The sequence below is a fragment of the Canis lupus genome, chromosome 16 (genome assembly GCF_011100685.1).
Source record: "Canis lupus familiaris isolate Mischka breed German Shepherd chromosome 16, alternate assembly UU_Cfam_GSD_1.0, whole genome shotgun sequence".
Taxonomy (NCBI): Eukaryota; Metazoa; Chordata; class Mammalia; order Carnivora; family Canidae; genus Canis; species Canis lupus.
Genome location: NC_049237.1, coordinates 48,399,236 through 48,412,013, shown reverse-complemented (window position 1 = coordinate 48,412,013; position 12,778 = coordinate 48,399,236). Strand labels below are relative to the sequence as shown.

The window sequence follows — 12,778 nt, the reverse complement described above, 5'->3', positions numbered from 1 at the left end:
TGCGGAAGAGGCACTGGGTCCCTTGCTTCGGTGTGATCTCTGAAAAACAGGTCCCGTGGGTTCAGCGTTCAGAGAGAGGGCTGAACCAGAGAGGTGAGGAAGGAAAGGTCCGCCGGTTCCCTGCTTCTCTGAACCTGTCTCCTGAGGTATTAGAACAAGACAGTAGTGGCTCACTTCAGGCTACTGCCATTTCTGGTTTAAGGGAGCACAGCACTGGCCGAATTTTGCCCCCACCAGCCAGACCTGTGGCAGATGACAACCTGGCGGCAAAGAAATGTTAACAGGTGTTAGCCACCTCCCCACCCAGGCGCCGTTCTCACCCCTGCTCATCGCGATCCTCTTAGCACTCGAGACAAAAATGATGTAAATTAAGACTTTCTTGCGTCCTTCTTCTTTTGCATTTTGCCTGTCATTCTTGGTACTATGTAGGTAGCAGTCAACTCCATACCAGGTGGACGCATGATTTTGGAAGTTGGCTGATTGCTCTACTTTCCGTGATGATGGAAGCATTTTACATTTTCTCTCCAGAACCTGAGCTTCGCCGATTTCTGACGCATCATCTTGCTACTGAATTCAAAGAAATTAGGACTTTGAGATAATTGTTAAAATGCGTACACCTCAGATTCGTATTCGTTTCTAGAATTGGGTAGATGTAAATTCTCTTGATACTCGTGTTACAGGTCACAGCCCCGTTATTAGGGTTCCCGGTCAGCCCACCACTGGAAGTTTAAATCAGGCTCTGTTCTGCTATTCTTGCTGTTGAGCACGCCCTTCATCAGGAATGAGCTCAAGGAATGATTTGTGCATGCGTTTTGTTATGATAGGGTGAGTCCTTTTGTCCTACTTCACCGCAGTGACAGGCAGGGTGTCCATGTTAGCATTGTGGGGGAAAAAAGTATTGCCATGATGGATGGTGAGATTAAGGGAAAGTTTTTTGGGGGGAGGAAAGGTGGGGTTTGCTGGCTAATTAAACTATGGAAGAAAATTTGAACCTAAGGAACCTTCCAGAATTTGGAAGCGAACCTTCTCCCTCTGTATCAAGGGGACAGTGAGGAGAAAGGCAGGTTGGGTAAGTCTCCTTCACAGGCGTCCTCACTGTGACACTAGCCTGAAAGCAGAGGATGTGCCCTCACTAAGCAGCCCCCAGAGTAGGCCTATCCTGGGATGGCCCAGGAAAGACAGGGCAGGGCCAGTCTAAACTCGGACTTGACCATTTACGCCCCCTCCAGAGGTCTCCAGAATGTGGCCCACCTGACATCTGCTGTCTCGCCTTCTCAGAGCGGGCCGACTTTGGGCTGGAGAAGCCCATGCATGTATATACGGATACCTCAGAATAAAACCTACATCCAGCTTCACTCTTCTCTGGGTGAAGAGCATAGAGGTTTGGGAGAGAGGCATCTCGAACATGGTCCGAGTCGATACGTAAGTCTGCGTCCTCTTTGAGAAAGACCAGCTCCGTGTCAGGCTGGATGAGAAGCCCACGCTCAGCCCACCGCTCCTGCAAACGGCCCCTCCTCTGGGTTCCACCTGCTTCTCCAAAGCCCGACTCTCACGCACACAGATTTCTCCCAGAAGCAGGAGATCATTTTTAAAACGTGACATTTGATTAAAGAGGCCATCTTGTGGGAAAACACTGTTGACAACAGATGATCCTGTTGCTGGGTTTCAAAGGCAGTTGGCGAGGACGGCACAGTGTTTCCACTCGAGCACATTTGCCATATCGATGGTCTATTGACATCGTGATGGTAACCGTCTGACTCAGGCAGTTTTTCTCTCCGTTGAGGAGCTGCAGATGTGCGAGCAGACAGGCCGTGTAGGAGTGGCGTCTGGGAGGGTGAGCTGGGCCCTGTGAGCACGGGGAGGGGCAAGGAGACCAGTATTTAGGGTTAGGGCGGTGGTGGGAAGGGATCCGAGGGATCCGGAGGGAAGCGAAGGGTAGGCGCCTCTGTCTACGCCGAGGGGAGAGGCCGTCTTCACGTCGGGATGAGTGCGGCATTTCCACTGACAGGGCCTGAGGCTGACTCTCTGGGCCATTGGTCGATAATCCCACTGCTTAGGAAACTTAAAAAGAGATTTAAAAACACACCGCACAGGCTAAAACAGCAAGTCTAGGCAGAAATGCAATCAAAATTAAAGACGAACAAATAGATAAACATGAGCTCAGGGCATCCCATCAGTGGAAGAGCAGAAGGTCATGAAGAGCCGGAGGGAGTGTGTCTTTGCCAGGGAGAGTCCTTTGTGAAGAGGGTCAATTGGGAGCAAAAAGAATGTGCTGTGTTAGGAATTTGAAGCTCTGAGGCTGAGCCCAGATGAGTGGGCTGGAGAGCACGAAGCTGATGTTACACCCAGATTCCCTGGAGCCTGGGGCACTGGCCGTCCAAGAGGCTGATGAAAGAAAAGGGGCATCTCAGGTGCACACGCTGGGCAGGGCCGGTTCGCCCCCCAAAAGGCCGAGCACCATTGGGTAAAGCCACTGAGCTGGTTCCATGGGAGGGCCTCTGCTGGCGCGGAGGGCCAGAACTTTGCAGAGGACAGCCGGCCGATCGCCGTCTCCCTCCCCTTGTGGAAGAAAAGAAGGGCTCACCCTTGACTACTGATTTGTTTCTCACTGCCTTCCTCCAAGGCCCCTGGCCATGGTAATGTCTCTGCTCCGTCTCGTTTGCGTTTCCTTGACGCAGGTGCTAATCCGTGGGGAGGGTTTTCACTGATCCACACTGACACGAAAACCTAAACGACATGGAGAATTTTTTCACCAAGCTTTACTTTATTCCTTTTAAACCATGGTCTCTCGCCCGGTCGTTAAGTCCTTTCTACCTTTGGTTTGCTTAAATGGCCTTTTAGGAAATGATGGGGATAACAAGGTAATACTTTTTTAGACAAAAATCTTCTATGAGGGGGGCAGCAGTTTGGCGCTGCCTTCGGCCCAGGGCGTGATCCTGGAGACCCAGGATCAAGTCCCATGTCGGGCTCCCTCCATGGAGCCTGCTTCTCCCTCTGCCTGTGTCTCTGTCTCTCTTTCTCTCTCTCTGTGTGTCTCTCATGAATAAATAAATAAAATCTTAAAAAATCTTCTATGGGTCCCAGATCTTTTTTCTTTTTTTTTTTTTTTCTGGTGGGTAGAATTGGCAAGCCTGGGAGGCCGCTTGATGTGTGGCCTCGCCCCTGGGCTCCTCCGGCCCCGCCAGCACATGAGCCTAGTGAGAGCCTGGCCTTCCCTTGCCTCCTGCAGCTGCCCTAGGCCCCTGCACCCGATTCGGGGCTGATGGACCCTCCTCTGCCCATCCAGCCACTGCTCTGCAGGCACCAATTCAGGACTTCCAGGGCTCAGCTGGGAAGCGGGGCCCCTGAGATCCCGGCTTAACCCCGTGCCCCTCTGAGTTGCACTGCCTGCAAAGGTTACTTGTATTTTTATTTTCCGAAGAACCAAAGGCTGATAGGTTAAGAGTCTGAAGTGTGCGGCCTCGCAGGGTCCGTGGCGCTGCGCTCAGCCTCCTGTGATACCAAACGCCTGCCCAGCAGGCCCCAGAGTGGGTGGGAAGCCGGCAAAAGAGTGGAGGCAAAGGTGGCAGAAATGCTTCGTGCAGGAGAAAGGTGACGCTCCCGCTTAGATGGAATGGAGCCAGCAAGCAGAAACAGGCAAGAGGGTCAGAAAGGGGCAGGCGAGTCACAGCAGCGAGAACGGAGCCGCGACACGCTTGCAGGTGGCATCATCTCTCCAAAGCTGTCGTTCGACACTATCGGGCAGGCTCTGGTTTGCAGAAGGATCGTGGGCCTGGGGTCCGGCGTGTGGAAGCCCCAGCAGGGCCCGGTCATCGGACGCCAGGAGAGCCTGATTGAGTCACCTGGGCGCATCGTATTTCCCTTTTTCCATCTGTAAAATGGGAGGGGGTCGGGGGAGAATGTAGCACCGAACTGCCTTTGATGCAGGAGCGTTCATACCCATTATGGGTTTCTTCAAAGCACCATGGCGTGTGAGAAATGTCAAGAGATGCCAGGTTTGTGTCCAGGTGAAGACTGAACCTTAAGCTGATTTTTGTCCATAATTCTGCAGAAATAAGCTATGCCTTGTTTGTTTTCTCAGGAGCAATAGTTTCTTTTTAAAAGCAATGACCGCAATGAGCCGTGTTGGATTTCTTTCATTGACGTCTTCATCTGCTGGGGGCATTTGGGTTAGTGGGGAGGGGAGCGAGTCTGCCTTTTTTCATTTCAGCTCTGCCTTTTATGGGTCCAAACAATGATTGCACTTAACGGCGCATTTCCTTTCTCTCTGCTTCCCCGTCCTCGCTTGCTTCTCCCCCGAGTGCCCGCATGTGCCGCCGGCTAGGCCGTGTGCCACGTTGGCGGAGCAGGTGCATCAGGCCCTCCATCTGACTGATACTGTCCCCTCGGAGTTAATGGGATCGCCTCATCGCTGGGCCCCAAATAGACATCATTTCTCTCCTTCCTTCCTTCCTTCCTTCCTTCCTTCCTTCCTTCCTTCCTTCCTTCCTTCCTTCCTTCCTGTCTCTACCATGGTGCTATCCTTGCTGAGTCTTCTCCACCTTCATGACCTTAAGTACTAACCACAGTTTCCAAAGCTACTTTTTGACCCTCTAAACCCGGCTTCTTTTATTGCAAAGTATCATTTAAGTCCTTTTTTCTACTTGTTCTTCCCTGCTGTCCTATATTTACCCCTATTATTGGGATGCTCCCCACTTTTTCCCGTCCCCTGGGAACTTTGGTCTTGCCAAAGAAGACTGTTTCTCTTCTGTTCTGCATCTGGGCTTAGTGTAGGTCAAACATGGTGCTAGTCTTCATTTCGTTTAGACTTTTCCTTAACGAAGCAGCCTTAGTATCGATCTGAAGCCCAGACTTACACATGCTGTTGTCCCAAGGAAGTTCCTCGTGTCCCACCTGGAATTTCCGGGGGGTGGGGGGTTCTCTCTTCAAACCACACTGTCATTTTTGAAATGTTCTTTGGTGCCGCCACAAATAGAAAAGTCACCGCCAAATCAGTTCTTTACTAACGTTGTAGCTGTGATGCATAATTATGATTCTAGGGCAGCTTTTTAAGATATATCCTAACATTTTAATTATATGTTCCACTTCTATTTACTATGCTTAAAAAAACGAAGTGTATAATGAAAAAGCAGCTAATCATGAAATGTCAGGAAATAGGACATCGCATTTCAGTAAACATAACAAGTCATCATTCAAGAGCTCACCCATTTCTACAACGTCAGTCCAGACGAGAGAGATTATCACCACCCCTGCCAACATTTAAGTCCCAATATACCATTATAAAGTATTCAACACTGAGGCATAAGAAACTCTTTAAATGGCTTTATTTTATTACTTTGTTGAAGACATTGCAAGATGCTAAAAGAATATTTTTACATATGCAAATACAGATGCGTATATATGCATATTGTTTTACAAAGTTGTATATATTCATATGGCACTGCCGTAGACGGCCTAAGTTAGTAAAACTTTAAAAACTGATATAACAGCGAATTAAATCTTCTTTGTAGGAAATATGGAGAATACTAAGGAATTTAATATCAGTAAACATGTTCCCTTTGAAACAGCAAATTAGATGTGCAGGCGGATTTTGGTCACACTTCAAAGAATAATATGCTGAGGTGGAGAGCTAGTCTATTTACTCTTGCTCTCGCCGGTGAGGTTTTTCTGTGTTAAACAGGCTTTTGATTACTTCAAAGCACGTTTGAAGTCCTCACTCTGCATGGCTCATGCACAAAGACAAATATCCTTCCAAATTTCTGCAGCTAATATTGCCTCCCCTTATGTTTATAAGTAAGGAGAACCAGCCGTTTGCCATGTAACACCAAGTCGTTGCCTCCTTTATTTAGCTATGACAGCGAAGGTCGTCTGACAAATGTTACGTTTCCAACCGGGGTGGTCACAAACCTGCACGGGGACATGGACAAGGCCATCACAGTGGACATCGAGTCATCCAGCCGTGAAGAGGATGTGAGCATCACTTCAAATCTCTCCTCGATCGACTCCTTCTACACCATGGTTCAAGGTAAACATGAAAGCATAATTTTAAACTGATAACCTTAAATGCCACTAGCACCCCCCATAGAATGCGGTGACCCCGCTTTCTGAGATGAGCCAGCAAAGGGAAGGTGAAAACACAAACCTCTAGAGATGTTGGTGAAGCAGTGCCGTGACTAGTGTTTATTTCGTGATAGCTACATATCGTAGATCACCTGATGGAGACCCCTGCTTCCAAAAACAACTTCATTGCAGCTCTTCACCTGCATCATCAACCCCTTTCTGAGTCATCTGCTGCAGCTTTGGGGAGTGGGTCCCCTTCATGGCCGTAGAAGTGCAGTTATTTGAGACCGATCACATTCTGAATCCACACACGACCCTTCATCTCAGTCCACATGTGATGTGATCACTGGAAATTCGATACCAAATTCTGCATGTCCATCTATGTGATAGCTAGACTTTTTTTTTCCTCATTCAGTCTATAGGCGTATATGTCTGATGCATTCATGATGGAACCTCCTGCCATGTTCCTTTTTGACATAATCTTGGAAAAGCCTGTTTACAGTAGTAAAAAGTTACAATTGTGAGGTCATAGCTCTAAGAATAATTACTAAATCTGAATTAAACCGTTGTGACTCATTATTTTTACCAGTTCCCTCAAGTAATCTCTGCAGCCATCTAAAATTGATACTGCTTGAATTCATTTCTTACCCAAATGGTCCAATACAATTCAAAAATTTTAAATTGAGGCAGTAGCCTATAATGCAAGGGGAGGAGTTCTATACAAAATAGAAGGTGGCTCACTTTTTTAAAAGTCCATTTCAGAGGAATATCTTCCTATATTTTTGGTATACAATGTATAGATATGAATCTTTTCAGAAGATGTTTAATACACGATAGATGGGTGTAGAGGAGGGGAGTCTTCTGAGGCCCTGGCAGTGACAGCCGTGACATACCAGCCTCCCGAGGGAGCACTTATATCGCTCTTGGCAAAACCTTTCACTGCATGTCTGTGGAGACTGGCCCCTCGCTTATTCCATCAGACCAATGAGAAAAAGAAATCTAAAGTGGAGAAGGATTTTATATGCTCCTGAAGTCCTGCCTTCACTATTCAGCTAAGTCTGTTACAGCACGAAATGCCAGAGATCAAAGTTCTTTTGCTTTGTTCTAAAAGGACATCCTTAGGTACTCTTTATCTCCTTATATATGGAGTTCAATGTTTTAGAAACGTCTGTCAACTCTAACTGCACAACCAACCAAATGTTTAGTTCTGATTTGTAGTTTCCTATTTTCTGCTCCTTGTTTTCAGATCAGTTAAGAAACAGCTACCAGATTGGTTACGATGGTTCCCTTAGAATCATCTACGCCAGCGGCCTGGATTCACACTACCAGACGGAGCCACACGTTCTGGCCGGCACGGCTAATCCAACAGTTGCCAAAAGAAACATGAGTCTTCCTGGTGAAAACGGTCAAAATTTGGTAGAATGGAGATTCCGAAAAGAGCAAGCCCAAGGAAAAGTCAACGTCTTCGGCCGAAAGCTTAGGGTAAGCAACATTCAGAGAGTAGGTGACGTGTTCCTGAGGGTGGGCCTGGCGCTCATCCCCTCCTCATCCTCATCCTCCCTGAGCCAAACTCAGGGCAGCACCTTCCCTGACAGCTCAGGTTATAGCCAACCGTCCAGCCATTAGATCATTCGTAATAAACACCAGCTATTGGAGAAAAGCTTTTTCTCAATATATCTGTGATTAAAAACCAGCTCTTCCCTGAGAAATCAGGAAATTACATGGCGCACAATCCCAGATAGCCTGGATGTCAGTCCATTGTTGTTTTACTAACATTAGCTTGATCATCTTACACTTCTCTTTTACCCGCTCACTTCGGATGGCTTCCCAATGTGGGGATGAGGATAAGTAAGAGTTAGCTTAAATACTGAAAAGTGTCCCAGAATATAAATATGTACATGGAAAGAGATGGGCTGGCCATTGGAAGGTGGATTCTTTCTTTGCATTCTCAATATTTTTGGAGTATAGTTTGGACACTTGGAAGAGCATCCATAGCAAAACCTGACTGCTTCCTCCTTGCTCTTGATTTACATTGTTTCTATGAGAAATGCAATGATATTTCTGATTACGCTAGTGTAATTGATCTTTGCAAAATGTTCTGCACACTACCTTGTTGGGTGTTTTTTTCCCCTTCCCTCTCACCCTGTGGGCCAAATATATCCAGAAAGCGAGCTGTGATTTATGACAGCTATTTGGTAGAAACAACATAGATTAGGTACTAAAACACAGGTTACACAGAACCACCTTCAAACCACTATAAACTGAACCTGATTCATCAGATAAATGTAGACAACTATTCCTAAAATTACTTCCCCTTGCCATGTAGGGAAAAAAAAAGGATTTAAAATTAAGAAGAGAAAAAAACGTGGAGCATACCATTAGTGTCCTTTCTCCTGCACCAAAAATGGTTAAATTATTCCTGTAAGAGGCCAATGTGATTTACCTTGACAATGCTTCAGGGTAAGAAATAGGTAATACATATTGTCTCTGGCTATTTCCAAGAAATAGAAATAAAGCAATAAAGGATCAGTGGATCAAATACAGCCCATATCCAGCCAACCTACAGATTACATTCTGAGTCCACTTCAATTTCAAAGCAGGTGTTTGGGACTCTCAGTTAGGGACCTTCTGGCACCAGTGCTGTGTCCTCCCACCTCCCGTATCTCCCAGACTGTGGGAGCCAGGATACCTGAGCTCCAAGCCCTGGGCTCAGGAGCTGTGGCAGGCAGGAGCTAGGGGACGGGACACTGGAGAGGAGGTTATTCAGAGAGAGAAGTAAGGAGAAAAAGGGAGAGAACCCTAGAGGGAAGAGCAACAGAGTTGAAGGTAAACTCACAGGAGAGAAAGCCGCCAGTTCCAGAGTTGTTTGAGGTCCCTTTCATAGGGTTGGTCTGTTGCCCTGTAGACTCTAGCTCCCGCCTCGCCCTCCACTGAACCTGGGAATCAGCGGCCTGCACCCCCATGTACTGCCCCCACCTACTGCTTCTTCCCAGGACCCCCGCTTCCTAGGGCCATGGTGAACTAGCAGCTAGTTCACAGGCTTTATCTTATCCAGCCATCCCCACCATGGGCATGATGTACATGCGCACGCACACGCACACACACACACACACACATGCAGTCATCACACCTATCCTCTGACACAAGACTTCATTCACCAAAAGATACAAAGATGCTGCTCACATTTGTGCTCCTCATTCTGCCCACCAGAGAAGCCACAGCACTGAGCAGATCCCAAACCCGTGAGTTCTAGCTCCACTTCTTGCTAATAGTAAATCTTACAGGAAAATCATAACGTCTCTGAAACGTCATTTTCCTTATGTATATCAGGATATGCATATAGGATATGTCATATTATCTAGAGAATATCATAACGTGAGGACATAATAGAGACATCAGCTACGTCTAGACATCGCCTTTAGAGCACAATGTATATATTATACACATTGAGTACCGGTGATGGATAAATACCATTTACCCTGCCCTGCCTCCATTGCACACAACTGTTACAGCATCAAACGATACCACCTGCAGGTACTTTACAAATAAAAGGCATGATTATGGGCAGCCTGGGTGGCTCAGCAGTTTAGCGCCCGCCTTCAGCCCAGGGCGTGATCCTGGAGACCCGGGATCAAGTCCCACGTCGGGCTCCCTGCATGAAGCCTGCTTCTCTCTCTCATTGTGTGTCTCTCATGAATAAATAAATTAAATCTTAAAAAAAAAAAAGAAAAGGCATGATTATATAGTCCCTAACCCGGAGAATCGCTACCACATACGTGTACATTGGGCGTTTATACCCACCCAGCAGGTGGATAGAAAAGAGCCATTTAGCACCCAGGTTAGGAAAACAGGGCAAAAGAGGGAAGAGTAGTAAAAACGCTTTGCCCGGAAGCTGATCACATAACACGCTGCCTTCTCTTCTTTGAGACAAGCCGCGTCTGAGCGTGGCCTCTATCTCTTCATAACATGGCTTTTCTAGGCATAAAAGAAAATCGGGCAAAGGAAAAGAGAAGATCCTGTTGTATTATGTCGCTGGTTCTCTGCCTGATTCAGAATGAAGCAACTACCTAACTCGGGGGGAAGAGGAGCCAAGGGCACAGAGGCTTGGGTGCTGTTGCTTCTACCTAGCAGAAGCCACACGCCTCGGCGAGATGTCTCAGAGCACGCACCATGTAAAGTGGCCTGTTCAGTCACACTGGAAGACTTCCAGCTGATCTGTGTGATTGCTGTCCTGCAGACAATGCCAAGATCACAAGGGAGGGTCTCTTACTTTCAAGATAAGATTGGATGTGCCAGCTCTGACTGCTAATTTCATTCCTCTTTGGTTCAGAGGGAGAAACTCAGGGGAGAAAGTGAAGATGTGAAAATCCGGTTTAAGGACTGGACCTGGAATCTGCCAAAATAAGGAAGAGAAGTAGAGGGAAAAGGACAGAAGACTCGCGAGGGACTCAGTTGTCCAAAAGACATCCCAGCCTTTCCTGAAACAGAGAACATCCCCTCTCTTCCCTTGCCTTATTTTCTAGCAGAAACTTCTTTTCGTTTTTAAGGGGTTTGCCTAAATTCAGCTAGGTGCCTGACTCAGAGTGGGCGCTCAAATATTTATTCAGTGGACGAATAAGGAAAAGCCAACCTTGTAATATGGATCATCTCACTGCGTCTAGTTCCAAGGGAGAAGCTACATGAATAGCACATCCTTGCAGGTGTTTGACTGCTATAAACAAACCTGACTCTAAATAGATCACGTAGCTGTAATTGATATAACACCAGATACTGTCATTTAAAAAAAAAAATTTTTTTTAAAGCAAAGGGTAGAAAAGGAACATTAATAAGAAACTAGCAACATGGAAAGCATTTTCTGTGAAACACGCATTAAGGGGAAGGGAGATCACAGTCGGAAATCGCAAGCAAATGAAATCATGAGAGGTGTGGGAAAGCATTGCAAAATGAAGATTAGACACTCCAGAGCTTGCTTGTTTGTGGCTAAGTTAAAAAAAAAAAAAAAAAAAAGACACAGGCATAAAAATTGCGTGTCTTTCTCTTATGTTTGGTAAATGTTCCTAGTTGGGTTTTTGGGGGGTTTTTTGTTTTTTTGTGGTTTTTTTTATTTATTTTTTTTGTCAGTGCTGGACTTTGGAACCAGCCTTAATCAGTTACTAAAAAGTGCTATGGCATTCTGAAAAGAAAGATTTATCTTCTAAACTTGCCCAGAATTCAGATGCTTAAAGGAAAAAAAAAAGTCAGTGAGTTCAAAAAAGAAATTCTCAAAAGTCAAAAGGCAAAGGTGTGTTTAAAGGCATATGTAGGTACAATAGGACACTTGAACCTTATTCTGCGAGTCACGTTTGTGTGATGTGCTGTTTCTCCCTCAACACCGAGTGGCGCGGCCTGAACAGGATGGTCCCACGTGGTTAGCACCTGCTGACGTGCAGACAGATGCAAAACAGTCTGCAGCCAGTTGAAGTTCCAGTGGGGACACAAGGGAGTCATGACGTTGTCGCCAAGTATACTGGGTAAACGAGCCAACCCTTCCTCACTTCGCTCTACAACATCCTGGATACGTGACTATCATCCGATGGTGCTTTATGTCTTTAAACATAAGGACGTTGTTCAACATCTTTACGCCTTAGTTTGTCTAGAAGGGAGATGATAACTACCCTCACCCCCGCGTCCCGATATCAAAGGGACGCTGTGATTCCTCACAGGCAGGACATGATCTTTGAAAATGAGGATTCTCCATGCTTACTTAAAAAAAAAAAAAAATGCTATATATCACAGAGGACTTCGTGGTGATCTCTTATCCAAACACATTTGGATTCATTTTTATAGAGCTAGAGGTACGGTAATGATCTGATATGAGGGTGTTCATCTTAGATGAACTGTTCAATTTAAATTGATATTTCTTATATTAAAACTACTAAAAGGTCACTGGGGCACAGAACAATGCTGGTCCTTTATGATTGTCAAAAAAAGGGGGAAAAAAGGGTTGAAACGTTGCCATAATTACCTAAAGGTATAGTTAAGTAAGATCCTGTCCTAGAATGGAAATGTCCCCTGACTTCTGCACTTTGTTTGTAATACCCGAAGGGGAAAGTTTGAGCGTGTGTGGGAAGAAGAGAGGAAACAAAAGATCTGTTAGTATCTTTTGAAATTTTACATGTTGAATAACAATGACTGGTGTCTGGAAACAGTAAGAAGGGTTGAGACCTTGGCTCATTTTGGGAATGTGGGGGGAAACACAGCCACATGCTAATTCTTTCCTCATTGCTCCGGTCTGAGGACACAAGAAAGGCATTGCACACAGCATTTGTCTGGATAAAAAGAAAAATTTAAACTTGAACCCAGATGTTCGGTCTCACAGCGCTTCTAGATGTTTCCATATGATGGCACGTTCCATATGGTGGTGCACACACCGCGGCTACACACCATGAGATTGTCACCTGTATGCCTTGGTGTCGCGCAGCCGTACCCACGAACCAGAGGAGGAGGAAGGGTGGCAGGGTGCAGGCGGTGGGAAGAAGGCCCCAGGCCGCCCTACGCCCGGCTCCCTTTCATACCCACGCGGTTGTAGCGGGTCTGCAATCCAGATTGCTCGTGCTCTAACCGGAGGCAGCACTGCAGAGATAAAGGGCGGTTAAGGAAAGCAATAAAGAATTGAAATACAAATTAAAATGAATACGAAGCAAAATGCAAACAGATGGGGCAGCCCTGTGGGCAGCAC

At 46.3% G+C, this 12,778-nt stretch overlaps 1 protein-coding gene across 6 annotated transcripts in view; it reads left to right on the top strand.

The window, feature by feature from the left end:
• Window positions 1-12,778, top strand: part of LOC119874670 (teneurin transmembrane protein 3) — a 601,805-nt gene that overhangs the window by 575,149 nt on the left and 13,878 nt on the right. For all 6 annotated transcript variants that reach the window (XM_038560464.1, XM_038560463.1, XM_038560462.1 and 3 more), the window contains 2 exons: window positions 5,850-6,025; window positions 7,307-7,542. In XM_038560464.1, the coding sequence (XP_038416392.1) occupies window positions 5,850-6,025; window positions 7,307-7,542 (412 nt within the window). The remainder of the gene's footprint in view (window positions 1-5,849; window positions 6,026-7,306; window positions 7,543-12,778) is intronic.